The 21,408-nt window shown below is 36.8% G+C and overlaps 1 protein-coding gene across 1 annotated transcript in view; it reads right to left on the bottom strand.

The window, feature by feature from the left end:
- Positions 1-21,408, bottom strand: part of UBL3 (ubiquitin like 3) — a 55,970-nt gene that overhangs the window by 7,453 nt on the left and 27,109 nt on the right. The window contains exon 2 of the mRNA XM_054628296.2: positions 2,622-2,730. Coding sequence (XP_054484271.1) covers positions 2,622-2,730 — 109 coding nt within the window. The remainder of the gene's footprint in view (positions 1-2,621; positions 2,731-21,408) is intronic.

Below are 21,408 nucleotides of genomic sequence, written 5' to 3'. Positions count from 1 at the left end.
AAACATTCTCTCTTTCTGTTTTTGCAGTGTTTATATAGCAAAATCAATATTCAGCAAGGGATCAGGACAAGCCACAGAAACCAACCTGTTCACTGGGAACACACAATTAACATACAGGCAAAAGCAACTGGCACCACAAAAGGAGAAGAACTGAAAAGGGTAGAAGGGGAAGCATGTAAAACAAAAGCCACAGCTGCAGAGTGTACAGAGAGGCATCTGGTGCAAAAAGCAAGCAGGCAGAGACTGGGCAGCAGGAGCCATCTCAGCCCCAGACCGCGGTGGGAGCCAGGCTGGTACCAACAGTAGAATGTGCAACACTCCCAGGTGCTCCCATGTGCCTGGTTTATAAGATTAGATCAAATTAGGCAACCAAAGCTATTTGAATTTCAAGTATTTCCACTTCGGGTCTGATTCAATTGTCTTGCAATTCAAGCACATGCCCGTTCCACTGTGCTGTGAAGTGGGCTACATCAAGGCTGAATTATTGCACTCCTACCATAATAGTTTTGTTTTGGACTTTTTTACTCCATACAGTCTGAACTCCACTCTACTGTGGCTCTAAAGAGAAATTCAGCCAGTTGACAGTGCCATAATGATGTAAAAGCACAACCAAAAGAAGACAGACTAGATTTTGGCACAGGTATTTTCTCACTGTTAAGCTGCCAAGTTACCCATCCTTTTAATTTCTGCTTCTTGGCTGGAAGTCTGAAACATTTCTTTCTGACATGAATTCAAATTTTAATTTCCACTGATGACTAAATGTGCCAAAGACTCACTGAATCTACCTTTTTTTTTTTAAAGTTCAGATAATTGCTGTACAAGAAAGAAGTTATTATTATTTAGCAGAAAATGGGGAGGAGAAGAAGAGAACAGGTAGCCTATCTAGATGATATACATTAAAATAAATTTGGCATTTTCTACTGCAAGTCGAGACATCCTTAATTAACAACTGTATTGCCAAAAGAGGTGGGGCAAGGTTTGCCTTAATCCTGCCAGCATGTGACGGAGGTTATTTCATTCCTTTTTTCCCCACAAGATCATGACAAGTCCAAATGGTGGTAAAAACAATTGTAACATCTCTGTTTCAAGGCAACTTTAGTCCTCATCAAGATTTCTCAGTTCTGTGGCAAAGAGGAGCATTCTCAGTCTGAAAACATCTAATGGGCAAATGTTTGTGAAAATCTATATGCTATTCTGAAGTGAGATGTCTTTTTTTCATTTAAATTGAGACTATTCTTCTTTGTAAAAGCAATTAAATATTCATCAAAATTTAGAGTACTCCCTCAGGACAGCAGGTATTTGAACTGAGATTTCCATGTCTGGTTCTACGGTTTTTTAAAGAAGAGACTTTAAGGTCTGGGTTTCTTCCCAACTCTAAACTCAGAATCTGCAACTTTCAAGCTCTTCACAAGACTGTGAACATGATATCACATGTTCACAGGCATAAACTTGAGTAAGGAAAAAAAATCCAGTTCTGCCTCTACCAATTCAGATAAATGTACACAAACAACATTTGGTTATGACAACTATGTTGTACATTATGTACACATGTACATTAAAATACGTACAGCACAGTAGAGATGCTAACCTATTTTTTAAAATGTTTTAGTTCTGTAACTAATACTTCAGAGAATTTAAAACCTCCTCCTTCATTACATATTTTACTAAATACATAATACTGCATCCCAGCAAATCAAACAGTAAACTGAACTTCTTTCCTGACCTCAAAGACCAGTTTAAGGCCTAAAATACTGATTATCACCATTAACTTTTTGGCATAAACTATTATCCACCATATGTCTTTGACAAAGGCACCACAGAAACAGATAGTGCAATGTTTTAGTTTGTCTAAATAGTAGTCTTTTTTAACATCAAAACAGTAACCCAAATGAAGTCCTGTACCAAAAGAAGCATTTTCTTTCATCGTATGTAATGCTATGTCTGGGTTTTGGCTATTTTCCCATGAAATCATAGTCGGGGAGAACAGAAGCACTTTGTTTTGGGGAGCTATTCACATATGTGAATACACATCTTAAGTTCTCAAGTCCATTTTCCAAAGCCAGTATTCCTGCACGACACCAAGTATATTTACACAAACAACATCCAGTCTTCTAATGTCTCTTAAAATGAGTTTTTATATTCGTTTTCTTCCTGAAGAAATATCAGTATTACAGATCCTTTCCAAGATAAGGCAGTAAGGAAAAAGTACTTCAGACTCAATTTTACTAATGCATTCCTGTGACTTCCCATGTTTTATTTTAGCTGCTCTCACGTAAGAGGTTTTATATCTCTGACATTTCCTCACACTTACTAGATCTTCTAAATTGATCAATAAAGAAAAGTGTCTAAAGATAGGGGGAAAGAACTACTTCAATTTGGGGAAGCAGATTTTCGAAATAAAGTACAAAACAGTCCTAACATGTAAAAATCTGCCCAACTGATGGAACTGTGAAAAAGAAGGCAGGACACCTGTATTTCTACATAAATCTTTGTCCAGATAGTGAATAAACATGCTTAATTTGAATGTTGAGCAAGAGATCAGTTTACTGACACTTCAGTCTGAATACACAGGGAATCTCCTTGCTCACCAGTTAAAAAGCCAAAGCCACGCTGCTACTCACCCATTGGCCAGTTGTCATACACATGTTTTGCAATATCTGCAGCAGAGTCATTCGGTGAAAACAGGAACTCTTTTGTTTTCCCGCTTACCAAGATGAGGCGCAAATTTATCTGGTAAAAAACCCCAAAACATCAGTATTAGGAAAGTTTACAGAGACAACTTAAATTATTTATTTTTTACAGTTACTAAAAACTGTCGTTGGTTTTGGAAGACTGCTCCAAATTATTTGAGAAAACAGTTTAACATGTTAACATATGTTAAAAAGAGGGTCAAAGAGGTGAACAGAATGTTGTTCACATATCCATAATCTAGGAAGATTAAATTCTGACAGCTGGTATTTTTGATTATAAACACGAGAAGATTCTGTTAGTGATTGAATAAACTGTGCCAGTAAAAAAAAAATAGCTTTCAATAAGGTAGAAACATACTCTAGCAATGACACATAAGAAACATAGCTCCTTTATGAAGAGGAAAAATATAAACCTGAAAAATAACCTTAGAATTAAAATATCAAAATGTGCACCTGAATACCCTATGAGCCTAAATAAAAGCCCTAGAATGCTCCCTCCTGATCTCAGCTAGTGCATCTCCTACAAGATGCCACAGTCAGACAGCATCCTTCCTTGCTCCCAGCTGCCACAGAGTTGCCTTCCTGAATCCCTCTGCCAGTCTTCTGAATCCAAAACTTTGTCCCACAACTGTCTTTCACCACAAGTAAAGTGAGGTCCACAGTAATAACATCACACCGTAATTTTTCTTTCATTAATTTCATCCATATAACCACCAGCACCTTCAGCCATAATTTTCCTCCCTTCTATTTGCAAACTACTGAATATAATTTCTTTTCCATATAGCATTAAAATAACACATATAAAAAGCTCACCATGACATTATTTACAATGCAAAAGAGATTAAATTTCGGCTCCTCAAGCGACTGTTTGCAAGGTCACAAAATACATTTGGTAACATGTAGCAATGCCCATGGCAAGCAGGAGTCTAGGTGCTGTTGTACTTTGACCTACAAGCCCACATTTCATCAAGTTTCAGTGAGAGTTTAGCAGACTAACTGCTTAGATACTTTTTTCCAAGTCACACTCTCAAGTTGTGGCTCTCACTTTAGGTAAGTTGCAACAAAGCTTTCTTTGTTGGAATTCAGCAAACTGTTTTCTACACCAAATATCAAGTGCAAAATTTACAGCAAAGTCCAAGTTTTCTAGACTTCTGGAAGAAGATCTCAGTGCATCACATCTTCTGAACATATGAGCCCTGCCTCAACTGCCTACTCTCCACTTATTTCAGAAGCTCTTTAGACATATCATCTATTCCCTCCTGAATGCTTTGGCTTGGATTCATCCCACCTATCTTTAAGCACCTAATGGAGGCATCCAAATTACAATCTCTACCATCCAGCACACTGCAAGGTCAATGAAGGAAATGACCCCTCCTAAAAGCAATTCAGTGTCTATTTCAAAGTGTAGCAAGTATAAAAAGAGTGAGCATAAAAGGCTAAGTTCTCCTCCCTTTCCTCCCACTAACACCCTTTGGAAAAATACAAGTTCTCCCATTAGCCTAGGAAAGCAAATGGTGGCTGTCTCTGAGAAAGCACCACAGCCATTTCAAGAGCATTATTGCATACCATGAAATGACAAAAAAAAACAACTTGAAAGAGAGAAAGTGAGGGAATGCTGTTTAGTCAAAGACAATTCTTCATAAAATTCAGAATACATTTAGCTATACACAATAAAGTTTGTTTTCTTTGGGATTTCCACAATGATTAAGGAATTACTTTCAAATTTCACCAACATTTAGCAGAAAAAGCAGATCAAGTTCTACTGTTCTTGTTTACTCCAAAAACCTGACTACTGTGATGAAACTACAGCTTCAAAAAGTTGGAATATATTCAGGTGTTGTTTTGCTTATATTGTCTTCCAGTTTCAGTATTTCACCCCCCTGTACTGTCTCCACCTGTGCATGTATAGACAACACTCACATACACAGTTTCCTTAGCTGGACTACCCCAGTTAAGCTCTTCAAGCTTTCTCTAGTGAGACACTTATTTCTCCTTTCATCCTAGAAGCCTGTCTCTGCACAATTTTTTCTATCTCCTCCCCAAACAAATGACAATTTCTGAAGCATACTACATGATGTCTAACCAGATGCTTGTAGAATACCACCAGTAATTTCCTCTATCTACTGGAACCACCTGTAACTGTGTCCCAAGAGCACAAATGCCTTCTTCATAATTGCACCGCAGTGTTTGCTCAGTTACTTTGCACCCTTTTCTACTTTGATCCTTTTAATTATTCAGCCTCCAAGCTTTTATTTTGGCTGTATCACCCTAAAGCACATGGCTACAAATTTCATCCCACTCCTATTACTCCATCCCTCAGAGAGAAAGGAGGCTAGGTGTAAAGAAGTATTCTGCATCACAAAGATGTTTCAGATTTATTCCATGTCTGGGCACTGGACCTAAGAAATCCCCCAAGTTCTTCTTCCTCTCTGCATTACAAGCACTTTTCAAACTTCATGTCACCAATGAATTTTAGCAGCAAGACATCTTTACACAACCCTTTGTCATTAAATGAATTAGGAAACATCAAAATTGATCTGACAGTTGTTTCATAATGAATTTAATAACAAGAGCTCTCTGAGCTGCCTCTCCTCCTCTCAGCCAGGTCCTTTATGTGAGGCTCACAGACACACAGTTTCTCTAATAGTTTTTAATTTCTCCTGTTTAACCAACAGTTTGCAGAACAGCACCACATTAGTTACTAAGTACATATTCAGATGACACTATAAAAATATGCATGGAGAAAGTAAGTTCTTTTCATCAGTTTGCCACACTCCAGCTTTTGGAAGTGGGGTGTACTGCATTTGATTCCATTCTCTCCATACCTAATTATTTTTAATTATTTTTTAAGCAATAATGCACCTTTTTAAAATACCAGCACACTGCCAAAAATTTAGGAAGTTCAGACCACATTACAAACTGTTACTTGTGCTTGGAATGGGCTGCCTGTTTAAAAGAACAAACAAACCAACCCCAAATTTTCAGCACCAGTGCCTACCTTAGCTTCTTCACCAGTAGCCCTTTTGCCTCTCACTCCAATTCCCCATATCCATTTCCTATACTCTAACTGGCTCATGAGACACCCCCCTTAGCTTGCTCCCTCTGGCTAAGCAGTTCCCAAACTCTGAATTTATATAATTTACCTAAGGATTTATTTTGTTTCATCTGTGTGTAATTTAGCTGTGGTGGGGGTTACTTGGTTTTAAGACCACAGCACTTCCCTCAGCAGTAGACATAACACCAAACCATCCACTCCCTAGAACTACCTGGTTTGGATCCTACAAGGAGATGACTAAAAAAACCCCAAAAGATTAACCACACTCAGCACTTAAAAGTATGATTATGGCACTGTATTAACATAGAAGTGAAGTTATTCTTCTTCTGCCACAACATTAGGAAGACACATTGATTTTTATTCTCACTACTGAGTTTTGAGATCACCAGGCACACTAAAGTGAATACAGAAAGGAGATTAATATCACTAAAAAATAACCAAAACTTGGCTTCCTGGAAAATTTCATTAATTCATACCTCTGCAGTTAATATACACCATAAAATCAATATAAGCAATATGGAGGGTTGGGGGGAAGAATGAAAAATGTGAGAACTTTCTTTCCCTCTACCTCCCCAAGATGGATAAGGTTCTTGATGCTGAAGAGCATTTCTCATAGATTTACTATGAAATATAAAATGCACATTGAGATAAGATAGTAATTTTACAGGGTATATAACAAAGTATGTCTAAAACACAGGATAAATATTTTCATTTAAAAAAATAAATCATCACATATTAGCAGAAGCCCTAAAAGAATTTTTAAGTCAGTCAAGCAGATGTTACATGAAGTGCAAAGATATAGCTGTTCTAATGAAATGTTTGAGTATTTTCTTATTTATAGCACAGCATGCCACTGACACATTTAGTTTGCATCTTTGTCTCTCTCTCTATATATATATATATATTTGTGTTTCTTAATCTTGGCTTGAAGGAATCTTTGTCTTGACTTGCATATCACACTACCCCAAAGGGTTTGAAGCAAATAATCCTAAAACTTGCCTCTAAATTTAGAATCCAATCTCATTTCCCTCAAGAATATTTGTAAATGTAAAACTTGCAACTGCTGTACTACTTAATCTTGCAAACAAACTATAAGGGAGCTGAAAAAAATATTTCTGGCAAAAGTCCAGAAACCTCAGAACTAAAAGAAGAAAGAGAAAAGATAAACCCATATGTGTATACACAATTACTCAAAGTGAAGAAAAAAAGTCTTGGTTAGGTAGAGAAATTTTGACACAAAAGCATCAAGTTTTTATTTTTCAAGTTAAGAAAGAATTCTTAGTCATCTGAGCTATCCTATTTCCTACACTAAAAGCTGCCAAGGAGGTCGTATCTGTATTCCTTGTATGCTTAAAGCCCCTCCACCTATTCTTGTCAAGTGTCTTGGTCACAAAAAACTTTTGCAATTCTCATAGCCCTGACAGGTTTGCTCTTCAACTGGGAATGTTACAACAACTGTCCTGATTATGGTTTTTTTTTTTCTTTTTTTCAGGGTACCAAAGGGAGTTCCAGCCTTTTGCTACAACAAAGTGATCATATCCTCACACTTCTGCGTTGTAGCATCAACTGCAACATTACTGCTGACAGCAGTCAAGGGCAGCCAGAGTATCAGAAGAAGGATTAAATACAACTTGCAGTCTACATCCCCTCTGCACTCTTATGTAATAGCACATTCTGTTTGTGACCTCAAGCATGCAAATCTCACCCTCTCCCCCCCACCCCAATCTCATAATCACAGCTCCAGTAACTACCCCATCAGTTGCACTGTGTACACAATAAAAATTTTCAGCATAGATTATATTATCCAAACAACAACAACACACTCCTCCCACCAAACAGAAAACCACCCAAAAATAAAACTGTATTTATGAAAAGATTATAGTAACAACCGTGACCACAATTTTTGGAAGAGAAATTTGGGTCACATATATGCTGATGTGGAGTAAATTGTGTTTTCTTTGTTCTAGGCATCTGCAAAGTTTGTTCATTCTTTAAGGCATACCTACAAAATATCTTAGTGCCACAGTGCTTCTAATTTCACAGCTAATGTTAAATAAATGAGAAGTCACTTTAACATCAATAAACATTGTGTAGGTTGGAAATCTCATTTCTTAATGTTTGACTTCTCATCTATTCAGTTAAACAAGCTAATTGGTTATCAATTTTATGCTCCAGTAGCAGCTTAAGATTGCTCCCCAACTTACAATTCAGATGCAGAGAAGTGTCATATCACTACATCATATGCAGCCCCAAGTTTAAACCAACTGCTTTTCTTTAGCTGTTTTAAGATTGAAATACATACACAAAACAATTTTTTCCTCAACATCCAATACACTTACCTTCTTGTTCAAGTTCATTAATATGAAAAGTAATTTGGCTCTCTAAAGACACATTAAGGTTTCCTAATGGCTCTAGGCCAAATAGAAACCTCCCAGCCCCCACTTTAGCGACTGAATTCCACCAGATTTACATACAAGATTGAACCAAGCCCAAATAACAATCTAAGCATCACACAAGCCAAATCAGCAGGGACCTGCAGGTTCTGAACACCAGGTCACTCCTGGAATGCATCCACCTAATATAATGAAGAACTTCAGTTTTTACATGTCCTGCAAGTCTGCTGTAGAACCTGAGCTGTTTCACTGAGTGCTCTCTTCTCATTCCCAGCTTAAATTTATTCTTGAATAAGTTACACTCACTGATGTCACATGCACATCACACTTTAGCCAAAAAAACCCTGGGGTTTTGATGGCTTTCTTCTGCATCTGCAGACAAGGACACACTTAGCCAAAATTAAAAAAATTAAAAAGCAAAGGTTTTCCTCATTAAAAGCCTGGCCCTTGGTGGGAACACTGTCTTCAGAGTGCAGAAGCACATCAACAGAGATTAAGGTAACTGGGCTTGGTAGGCCTGGAGGGGACCTATTAGCAGCCTTCCCATGCCTAAATTACCAAAGAACCCCTTTACTGAGGTCCAAGACAGAAGATCAACAGATCAATGGTCATAAATCAACAGATAAATGGTCATAAACAGAAACAAGAGACTCTGAACTGTGATCAGATACAAGGTTTTCACCCTGAGGATCTCAAAACAGTGGTCACTCAGAGATGCTCTGGAAGCTCTGGCCTTGTGGATTTTCAAGGTCCAACCAACAAAGCCTCAAGCAATCTGGTCTGAATTCAGTGGTGAGTCTGCTTCCAGCAGAAAATTGGGCTAGAAAATTGCCAAAGGTCCTTTCCAAAGTGAACAATTCGACAATCCACTTTAATCCCTATCCATATTTTTAGTTTTGTTTAAACTTTCTTAAGTATGCATAATTAGAATGATACACAGTATTTCAGGAATTTATAAAATGATACTAGAACCTCCTTAAACTGACTGCAAAAGCCTCTCCATTTTCAATTACAAACATCACAACTGTCTTACATTTGTAATGCAGTAATCTCAAAATGCTCTTCTCCAGCCCAGTTGTTTCTATGACATAAACTTTCAAGCTTGCATTTCAAAATACAGCTTTTAACCACCAGTAATGTACAGGATATTTTTATTGTAATTTGACTAATTCTGTTCCTCTTAATTCAGTCTTTGAGATAATCCCATCCCCACACAACACTACAATCATCTTCTATACTATTAATCATCAACAAATTTCATCAGCATACTCATTTTCCTTGTCCTAGAGGCATAAACAAAAACAATACAAAGACAGCTGGTCCCAAAATTATCTTTAAGGAATTCCACTAAGCATAACTGACAGCCTGACACTTACATCCTGAACACTGTACTTTACCATCTTCTCCACCTAAGTCACACACTCAATCAAACCCTGCCTTCCTCAACTGATCCCTTGCTATGCAACATCAACTACTCACTGAAGTCCAGGCAGATTACACCTCTTCTGTGTTTCCCCTATGTGGAAAACACTCTCCTTCCAGAGAAAATTGGCTGATGAATCTGTCCTGATCTGATTTGGATAAATAGAAATCATGAATTTTATTCCATTATTTCTTCTCTGCTCCTTCTCAGCATCCTTCCTGAGATGGTTACTCATCTATCAAGTTCAAAGTCTCTCTTCACATCTTTTCACTCAACTAGCACATAGATATTTTATAACTTAATTTCTTCAACCTGAAGAAACACCAAGCATACAAATTCCTCAGGCACACTCCTTAATACTAACCCACAATATTTAGTTTAATTAGCATCTGCATCCTTGAAATCCAAAGCCTTTACATATACTCCTGCTTTGTTTATTCTTCCATTTGATTTTAACTGCATCAGCTCATGGTCATTGAAACTAAGTCATCTCCCCAAGCAGCTTTCTGAAGACTTCCAGAACCTTCTGGGAATTTGAGACACATATAGAATAATAATATTAGCTCCTTCTCAGCCAAGAAACTAGCTGGTAGAGGGACTGAGGTGCACAAGGTAAGAAAGTAAGAGAACAAAAGTATAGATTTGTAGCCCAGCCGTGCAAGCATTCTCAATGAGAGAGAAGAGATCCTTCATTCTGAACTCTTCTTCAAGAGTCACTTGGTAAAATAAACTACAATTCTCATGAATCACACTTGTAGACACCTATTTTCACCAGATATTTTATAGGAAATGCAGGTAACTAACCACACTTCCTCAATTGAACACCTAAAATTTACACTTGTCAACCCTCAGAACCCCTGTATTTAGCTTTGCTCTACCTCTACAGCACCTTGCAGTACCTGTAATAAATTTACTTTGTATTATGAAAAAAAGATTGACATGGAAAATGAAAAGAAACATACATTGAACATGTGAATGAACAAAGCTCTGAAGGTCCATTGCCAGCTGGTCACTTGTTCAAAGGCACAGCACTTGTGAAAGTAGGGCAATCCCAACATGACACCAGGTAAATGTGACAGCACCCTGCGTCACTGTGCAGGGCTAAGGTGAACTTCACACCAGTTCCAATGACACACTCACCTTTAGATTACTACAAAGTGAAACAAATATGGTTTTATGTGCAAATGCTTTCTCAAACAAAGAATGACTAAGGAAGCTTTGCACTGCTAAAAATTTAGTTAGCAAATTTCAGAAACTTGAAGTGAAAACAAAGAGAAAACCAAAAAAGAGCATAAAGAAATTTTACTCAAAAGGGGGAAAAAAAGCAAAATACTATAGGCATTTAACTCAGTAGCTATGATAGAACTAGCTGTTTCTATGGAAACCATGACACTCTTGAACTTAAAATCCTAGTGCCTGGTTACACTTCATCCATTTCCTCACTTCAGTTCAAGTAACATAGGAACAATGGCAATATCCTCCAATGAGTTCCAGGGTTATGTTTTCAGAAGAAATATCTAGGAAACACTGTTCTTCAAAATAAATTAATACAGCAGCTGTAATAAATAAGCAGCAAAATACAATGGATTTCAGTCAAATTTACATACTGTTTCCTTTATCATCCTGACTATTTGCACTCCTGAAACAATTCTGGGTTAGTTTGGTTTTTTGGGGTTTTGTGGAGAGGGATGAGGTAAACACAACACACTAATGTGCCTGCTGGAGCTAATTAAGAACTAAGAATTTTCACTGAAAATCAACTTTAATAAGACTTCAAAACCAGAAGAATAACTTTTTCTTACAACATATTGGTTGTATTAGCAGAAGATTTTTCCATGATTTAATGAAGTAAGAGTCTAACACAGAATAATTTGTCTCACAGCAGTAAAAGAAAAGCAAGGCACTACTTTACCTGGATTAAGCACCTGGTCTTCTCAGGTCAAGTGGAATTTTGGACACTGTATCCCAAGTACATACTTCAGTCATAAACTGTCTCCTGCCGCCTCCCAGGAGAATTCACTCTGACAGAGAAGACTCAAAAACCTACTCTGATTACTCATTAGCAATAGTCAGGGCAGTTTTACCCTGTACATGTTATAATTGTCTTAGTCCATCGTGATCCTAATGTGCAAATTACAAGACAGAAGACACAGAAGACCTTTAACTTGTCTTTAACACATGTCAGAAGACCAGGAGACTTAATAAAAATAGGTAGTAAAAAATGCAGAAAGTGGCATTCAAGTTTGCTATTTTCAGAGTTCATCCTTTCAACTCACTGAGGAATAAAGTGACTAAAACATGAAACAGAGAAACTGATATACTCAGTTCAACACAAAATTTTGGTAGAAACCATTTTAGCCATTGGTATGCCACATTGAGCCAGCCAATTCCAAACACAAGAGAGGAAATAGCAGTAAAATTGCACCCAATGCCAATGCCCACAAGGGAAGTTCTTGCTTGCAGGCTGAACCAGTTAGCTCTGGTCAGCAGGGCCACAGGGAGGTGGTTTGGTAACTACAGTGGTTTACAGCTCCTGTTCTCAGGAGGGACCTGTAAAACAGGAACCAGGCCATCCTGCTGTGACATATCCTGGAGTCCCTGGCCTGTAGTGCATGGAGTTAGTGCTGAAGCTCCAACACAGGCATTTGTATGCCTTCTTCAGAACTTACATATAATAACAGCAGAGGAGAGCATTCCAGGGTTTCTTTCTGAAGTGGTAAAGAGTGTGAGTAGGAGAGAGAGAGAGAAGAAGGTGTCTGTTTCTATATTTTCAATCTCTGTCTCCCTAAAAATATCTTTTAATGACACACATCCCAGTGTTTGACTCCAGAATTTAAAAGTGAAATCAGCATGTACCATTTGTGTTACCATTCTGCTATCTCTTCTCAAGAGCTGCCCCTGGATGAGCCCAAAACTTTGTTTTCATTCTCTCCTATTAAGCTGGTATTTGAAGCTTAGGAGCCCACCCCACAAATATTATTAATGATAATTCTAGTCACTTAAATTTGGATTTAATTCTGATATAACTCAATAATTGTTCTATTGTGTTCTGTAGAGAGAATATTTATGTATTATTTTTAAATATTATTTAGGGCAGTTCAGTGGCACCTTTTAAAAGACCGATGCAAGGCCACTGATGTTGTGCAATGCCTAACACCTCCAATTTGAAAGTCAACACTATCACTGCTGCTAACAAAGGAGAACATAAAATTCCACAGAACAAGTTCCATACATAGCTACTTTTTTCCAAGTACAAGTGGCAGACAGATACTCTCTATCCCTTCATAATCCCCAATCAGTTATTTTTTCTTACTTTTAACCAACTTTGTAGGGTTCAATTTGATTTAACCATGTAGCTAGAAGATTACCTAGACTGGGAGGTACTACAATTTTATAACCCACAGAGGTCATACCATCGACAAAAGTCAAAGTAGTCTTCCACTTATAGCCTGGATGAAAATAAACATCGGCTTCAATTTGACCAAAACTAAAGCTCTTTGGAGGAAAAAAAAGTGAACACAACGAAAACATTAAGAATACATGAAAAAAATGGACATTTCAAGGGAGCTGCTATTTATTGCAGCAATCAAAATAATTATAATTGCAAGCAGCACTTATTCGTGAATATCCTCTAGTACCACATGCTAATTTTCAGGAGAAAAGCTTGGGTTTTTTAAAATGTTCTTTGTTTGTTTTTAAATGAAGTTTTAAAACATGATTTTTCATATTTAGTTACCTAAACATAATAAAGATGGATTGGGTTCTCTGCATTCTTGAGCTAGACTTTATTGCAGAAGTCCAACTGCTCCTCCCTTTGCTTCCCCTTTCTACCATGTGAGGCAGGAACACCAACTAAGGATCACTTCAGTGTGGATATTCAGGTACATGAACATATACATAAAACACAAGTAACTAGCCAATTCAGAAAATCTCTTGGAAATATTTAAATAAGGAAAAAAAAGGATTTCTTTAAAAAGAAAAGACCCCTGAACATAAAACACACACACAAAAACCCACATACAAATCCACAAAAAAAATCACCCCACTGTCCTGGAAATGAATGGTCTACTCCTTACATAGGAGAGCATAAAGATTCATGAGATCTTACTCATGAAGATTACAGAATGAGAGTATATTTTTCCTCAGAAACAAACTGATCTCTGACACAAAGCCTCTATTTAAAATGTGCTACTCTTCAGGCCCCCAAAAACGGACAAAAATAGCCTGATTTGGAGCAGAAGAGAAATAATACAAGAGCAAGGAAACAACCCAACCTTCTGAATCCAATTTCATCTTCTCTTTTCTCTTGCAGTAAGTATTGCATTATATGTTATTTAATACAGTTTATTGTGCTATACAGAAAACATCACTCTGTGACTAAGTAGGAGATTATAGCTAAAAAATACTATTTTCCATTTCAACTAAACATGGCTTGAAAAACTCTTAGGAAAAAAAAGTCACTCCATAAGGATAAATAAAGAGTGACACAGTTCTGTGGAAGTCCCCTTATATAAATTCTGGGCTATCAATAAGTATGTTGCATGAATTAAAAAAAAAAAAAAAACAAACTTCCCTAGGATTTTTCAGGACCTAGATCCCAATGAAAATACCAGCAACAGGAGGTCAAATTTGTGGCTTCTCAATTCACAGTCATATTGGGACTCTGCTGACAAGTTCTTTAACTTGGTCAGCACCAAAATATGAAATTTTTCAGGCCTTGAGAGTATGTGTCAAAAACAAAATAGAAAAAAATCTTAAAAATCTTTTAAAACATGAAAGAGGCAAAGAGCTGCACCTTGACTTACAGATATATTTCAGATCCCTTGGGTGGGCATACCATAAAATTAAATTTTTATTAATAACTACCAATTCCTAGCTTCTCTGGGCCTACTGTGTATCATGGCAGTCAGCCAAAGTTTTGCCATTCCAAAGCACTACATAAATCACTGAGCTGTGATAATTAAAGGCAAGAGACAGGACATTATATATTTTTGTCTCTGATGCAAAATATAGTTCATATTTTAATCAAAATGGATGTTTCAATGACCAGAGAGCTCTTTTATTCTAGCAAAACCAAGCAACTCAGATATGAATGAGAACACAACCTTTTCTAATTGTTTTCCTTTTAAAATAGCCCAGAGAAAACACTGAATTACGTGATAAAAATAAAGGATTTTGATGCTGATGCCAATTTATTCAGAACACAACTCTTCAAGAGCAAACAGCTTGACATTGACCTCTGCCTGTACTCCTCAGAATAGAATAATGAACACACTTTCTTTTCCTTTTTTTCCTTCCTCAATGAGTTACCTTCCTTAATGTTCAACAAAAATTTAAACCATGTTTATAGAAAGCTTACATGTTTTTCTTCTATTTAAACATTATGGCACTAATGCATCCCCAAGCTAAGTTTGCTGAAGTCAACTGTCTGAATTAATGGAACGACATCACAAATAAGGTCTGATGCAGTTATTTACTGTGCTCTGCATTCACTGTTGAACACTAAAAGGCACAGCTTATTCCCCTCTGAAGCCAGTCAAGCGCTTCTGTTGTTCCAACCAGCTCTCAGTCTAAGAGTAATTCTTATCCTGCTTCCATTATGAAGAGCACCAGCACATCCAGACTGCCTATTAATGACTAAAAGAGTTGAAGCTGCCCTTTAATTTTGGTCTCCTTTTCCAGAATTGTAAAGACTTCTGTAGAGTCAGAAACATACAATTTACCAGCTGTTAACTTACCACTCAACTTCCTTGGATGATCTAGTTTCTGATGCAGTATCCCTTTATGACTACCCCGTGGCTTTGTGAAGTACTTGCCACCACAGTGTGTCTGCATGGGAAGGTACCTTAACTTTTTTCATCCACACAAGAGTTTTCTTCAAATAAAAACAGATTTTAGTGAAGATAGAAAAAAAAAAGATTGATAAGAAAAACTTTTCAGAGCTTTCTTCTATCTTCATTTGTCTTATATGCCCAGAGTCTACACAAAAAGCATCAAATTACATAAAAATGCTTTGTTCCAGCCCTTCAGAAAAATCTATCTTCAAATAGCACAAATTTAAGACTCGATATTCAGGCATCTTCTTAGCATAAATATCCTCTTGGTCTAGGATCTCACTAAATCCTTACCACAAGGAGAGAACAGTGATGCCTTCTTGAAGGCAATACAATCTTTTAATCAGTAGTGATTAGAAGCAACACCAGTCACGGCTCTCAGTTCTTACTGCATCAACAACTACATTATAACAAGCCATCTGCTCTGTGTCAAAGCAGTGAGTAAGGTTGGCTTCTGTGAATCTGGGGCAACATGTGTTCTAGCTTGCATCTTAATTATGGTTTACAAAACACTATGTATGGACAACCACAGAGGTATGTCACTGACAGCTCCCCAAGTAGCTATGATTCTTGCCTTTAAAGTAAAAAGGAATTAGTAGTACCTCCCTGAACTAATTTCTTTGAATCTATATATATAGGCAACAGCAGAATACATAATTTAACATGCTTTTCTTCTCATACATTGTGACTTTTGCTAAAATAAAATAATTTTAGACCTAAGTCGTATTCCAAAACTCTAAATCTGCCTGTCCTCATGTTTTTGCATGTAGTCAATACAGCTAGCACACAGTACTCGCCACCTCTGCATGTCCAAGTCCTCCGAGACCTGGAGATGACCCAATCGGAGATGACCTGACTCTCTCTCCTCATTTTTGTTTCTTGTGTACTCAGACTGTTAAGTTTTTTAGGATTGCTATTTGTTGTGCTTGACATACAATATTACTTCCAGGCCACAGGACAGATGCCGATTTAAAATTAAGAGTGCTTTATTAATGGTTCTACAAATGCTATAATGGGTTTCAGAGACCCTCTAACCCTCTATTTTCATTAAGGAAAAGGCCTGACAGTCTACAGTGATAGCATCAACTGACCACGTTATGAAAAATCTCACTGGCACCACTGGCTATAACCAGTTATAGTTAGAAAGAATAATTTCCTAGACAATTACTAAACTTTTGTATTTATCTCAATTGAAGCATTACTTTGATGTTACAAGAAACAGAATAACCTCTCACAAAAACTAACAAGCCAGAAGATTGTCTTCCTTATTGGGGTTCAACATGTTCAGCTCAAGAGTTGTGGACAGACTTCATGTAAGCAACAATGACAAATCTTTAACAAAAATAATTTTATTTTTATTTATATATGCATAAAAATATATAAAGGCATCTATAAAATTGTTTTTAGGGAAATACATATGTATATTGGCCGAATGTCAGTTCTGTACATACAACCTGATGCTAACAGTATTATGGTTCAAAAGTTTCCAGTTATCAGGCAAATTATTTTCTAGCTTATTACCAAGTCAAAATTACAGCACAGTAGTAGAATTGTAGATGCAACTACTTCTTACAAAGGGTCTAGCACACAGACACAAGACAGCCTAGAAAAATACAGCTGCTCTACAGGAAGAGAATGAAGGTCCACATAGTCAGATCCATTCCATTCTTTCCTATCAGTTTGGGAAACAAATAATTATACAAAGCTGAAAGGAAGATCTGGCATTTAGAAAGAGAAGTGTGTTTGTCATACAAAACAGCTATCAAGAAAACTATTGTTTTCTTGGGTGACTATTCAGCAGAGTCAATCAGCATCAACCTGCGACAAGTAACACTGTCCCTTACTGTGCCAGACACAGCAATGGCATCATCTGCTTTCCACACTCCCATCCTCATTCAGAAATTACTTTTCAGCAAATATAATGAATTCTCCTGTGCATATAACTATTCCATTGATTACTTCAACAAGCAAGGCTTGCATGAAACAGCCCATCAGACCATACCAGATAAGTGTTATACGAACACTATGCAGAATTTACACAACAAATCAAGGATCTGAGAAGCAGAATAGGTGTACACTGCTGGATACTGCCTAGGATCTAAACATCACCACATTACACAAACATACAATCTTGTCATCTTGGGAACACATTTGTTAGTGTGTCAGCTATCTGACAGGCGAGTACCAAGTGGGACAGTTCAGTTCTGTTTTAATCTGTACTGTAAGTAAGGCTCAAAAAGCTTTTTTTTTTTTTTTGAATCGAAGATTTTTTAATAAAGCTTGAAACCACTATAAAGCAACTAGACAAGGCAGCACAGAGGGGAAGAACAAATGTAGAAGTGGAACAAGATGACAGCTACAAAAACTTGTAGAGCCTGGAAACTGTCTCCTTGGGAAAAAACCAAACAAATCCAAAGCAAAACACAAACAGAAAATAATGCAAACAAAAAACCCACCAAAACCGAAACCCAACTCAATTCCAGACTGCAAAGAACACTGGAATTACTAAAGCAAGGGAAACAGAACAGCAGCAAAAGGACAAAAATCAAGAACAGTGGTGATGAACATAGCATGGAACAAAACTGATGGCTACCAGCCACAAACTTTGTAAAGCTACCTGAAGCCTATGAGGCTCTAAGCCATGAAAAGTAACTGGCCACAAATATTCATGGCCAAGCAATTAAAAATAAGTAAAACCAAGGCAAGAATCAATTGAGCCTCCTGAGTAGCAAACCTCTCCAAGAAGAGCAGGTGAATACACCTAATGTGATATGCCCCACATAAAAGCTTGGCCAAAGTACCTCTGAGGCAAATGTTTAGAAACTTCTAATAAAGTATCAAAGTTTATATTCTATCCTGGCAGAAACATGTTTCACATTTTCATAACGGCAGCAGAGAGAATTGTAACCAACCATAAGAAATACTCCTCTGTTCAAAACCCGTGGTATTTTGGACCTTTCCAATACATGCCTCAAAGGTAGGATTCAGAAGTTTAATTAGCTTTTTATGCAAGTACTGAACCAGCTGATCATGTTCACCTTCCTCCCCAAGTGCGTCAGTAAAGTCATCAGGGTGCTATTTGCTCTCTGAAGAAGAGACCATTATCATGATTACCTACTAACAGCCAAGTCTCAAAAGCCTTGGTGTCATCTCAAAACAACATAGGAAAGGTCTCATGATTGCTGTGTTATACAGCATAGACCTTGCACTCTTGTACCCATCCACACTCTGGAACTGAGAACACACCTGTGCTCCATAATCCGTCTTCCTTTCTTTACAGGTGAAGAAAATCCATTTCCTTAATAAAAAACTAAAATCCCTACGTTAATAAATGTCCTATTACTTACATTACACATTTTATATACATTATATACATTTATATACATTATATAAATGTAATATAATAGATACAATATATTAACAAAAATATAATAGTAATGTAATAGATTAATTATAGGTTGTTATAATAGAAATATAATAGATTAGCAAAACAGAACCAGTCTTCAACACACTAGGTATGGAAACAAGAATAAGTCTTTACAAAAGTCTCCATCAGGATATAATCTGAAACTTCAAAACACTGAACAAATAGGAATGCACATAAGAGAATAGATTAAGTAATAAAAATGTGACTAGTGTTGCTAAAACCCACCAGTTTTCTAAGCATTACACATACCCTGAGTCAGTCTGGTTTCGTTATAAGAACAATACCTCACATGCAATGTGACTGTGAAAAATTAAGATAAACTACCCATAGAATTTAGTTTCACTAATAGTGAGGATATTAATAATACATACAATATTAATAATTTCTGCTTTCACAATGAAAATTGAGGCAGTGTTTCAATCCTACTTTCTAGAATGCTTGTCAGGTCACAAGTTTAAATTTCTCTTAAACTTCTGAGATATTTCTTTGTAACTCAAATATTATTAGTGTTTTTCCAAAACGCACCTCTATCTTTCTCCATTAAAAACTCTGCCATATAAACAACAGTAAATTCCATATACTAGCAAGCAGTTCCATAATTATTAATTATAGTATTACTTCTCAGTACTAATTCTACCTGTGGAGAATATTAACTTGCAGATGGAGCTTTATTTTATCACAAACCTATTCTGGATATCTCAGAGAAAGGAATAAAATTTTTATAGAGAGTCTCATTTCCACTATGCCATAACTGAAGAATGTTTTCCTGCCTTCAACAACTGGTTTTGGGTCTTGAAAATTAACAGCCCTGTTTGACGTTAAATCAAGACAATAATTTTCACAATGATTCTTACTAAATTACCTCTTTTGTGTCATTAAAACAAACTAGTAAATTCTACTCAATACTTACCTTGCACATCTCTCTTTTCTTGGAATCTGACCATTAATCTCCCTCACTGTCCAAAGACACTTCATATGGTTATTAACTCTTACAGTATTTTCCCATCCTTTTCTTACCTCAGAAGGGGGATTCAGCATGTTTTTCTTGTCCAAAAAGGAAGTAATTCAGCAGGTAGCATACCCAATTTTGGTCTATTTTGAAACATTGTATTTAATCAAGAAAAAGTAATCTTTCACTCCCAAAACAGCATTTTTATCCTTTAATATACATGAACTTCTCACTTCTCATCAAATTTAAGGGTTAATAACAATTCACAGCTACTCAGACTCCATTATTTTCTCAGTTAATGTTTAATAGTTAACATAATTCATAATATGATATTTCCACATATAGATAAAGTTCAAGTCAAATACAAGTGCACTAAGGTGCACACTGGCAGGTTTGAAAAACATTAACTTTGATCCTTCTTTAAATAGTGATAATCATTACCAAAAAACCACCTGCACATACATACAGGGAAAACATATTTCCTAAGAAGTCTGCAAATTGCAGCATAAACTCAAATGTTTCTTGCCTACTAATAAATTCTTTTGTGGTTTGGTAACAGGGAACTTGCACAGAGGGAAGGTACTCGCAATAAGCTAAATTACTACAGGGACATAAATCAAAATATTATTTCATCCTCCTCTGCTTCACAAGCTACATTCACAGATACTCATCAGTTAAGTACTTCCAAACTTTCCAAAGGAAAACACAACGGTAAACAACACTTCCTTGTTGTTATACTGTTTGTTTCATCAAGGAAGGAAGTGTAACTGACATTAAAACCACGAGAGACAAAGTCATTAGGACTCTTAATTATTATTTTTTCCCCTCTCTCAACAAACTAAGCTCTGAATGGACACTGAGTGTCCAACTGACACTGATTCAACAGGAGAAGTTACAAGTGAGGCCTCTACAGCATTTCCATGTGCTTGTAGGTGGGGATGACCTAAGTTTGACTTGCAGCTCCCCAGGCTGCTGCTGCTGCTGCTGCCTCCTAACAACGGGCTGAAGCCAAACAGATTCTCCTACAGAGCTGTTACGGCTCTGTAGAAAAGCATTAAGAAGAAAACCAAAGAGAAATATTAAAGATGACAAGCTGCTAAATGGACCCCCTTCCATTCCCTTCTGTCTCTCCAAAACCACTCACAGCCTGTCATATGATTTGTCTCCTGCACATAAATGAGTGCAGACAGAGACACTAGGAAATACATATGGGGAAAAATTATCCTATAGGCAAACCAGCAAGATTAACAGTTGGAAGCATAAGTTCATGACAACAGGCCAAAGGCACAAGCCTCAAATTGAGAAAGGTTTCCATTTCCATTTTGAAAACTGTGCCACACCTGTGCACACTTGAAATAGTTTTAGTTAGACATAATGTCCCTGGAAAGGGTTGTAAAAGTACCACCCTCAGTACATGCTCTTAGTTTGAGATTAAGAGAAAGAACAACAGATTTTTTTACCAGTCTTCCACAGGCAGCAGTTCAATGTGCAGAAAAGGGAACTGAACCATTGGCTTCCAAAATTAACAGATTTTAAAGACCTTGTGACTTCTCATCCAGAGTGCTCAGCAAGGACAACAATTAATATTTTTTCCAACAGTACTTCAAGAACTTCAGTATATTTTTGTGGTAGCTTTT

This window comes from Agelaius phoeniceus, chromosome 2 (genome assembly GCF_051311805.1).
Source record: "Agelaius phoeniceus isolate bAgePho1 chromosome 2, bAgePho1.hap1, whole genome shotgun sequence".
NCBI classification, from domain to species: domain Eukaryota; kingdom Metazoa; phylum Chordata; class Aves; order Passeriformes; family Icteridae; genus Agelaius; species Agelaius phoeniceus.
This window is presented reverse-complemented; position numbering and strand designations above follow the sequence as displayed.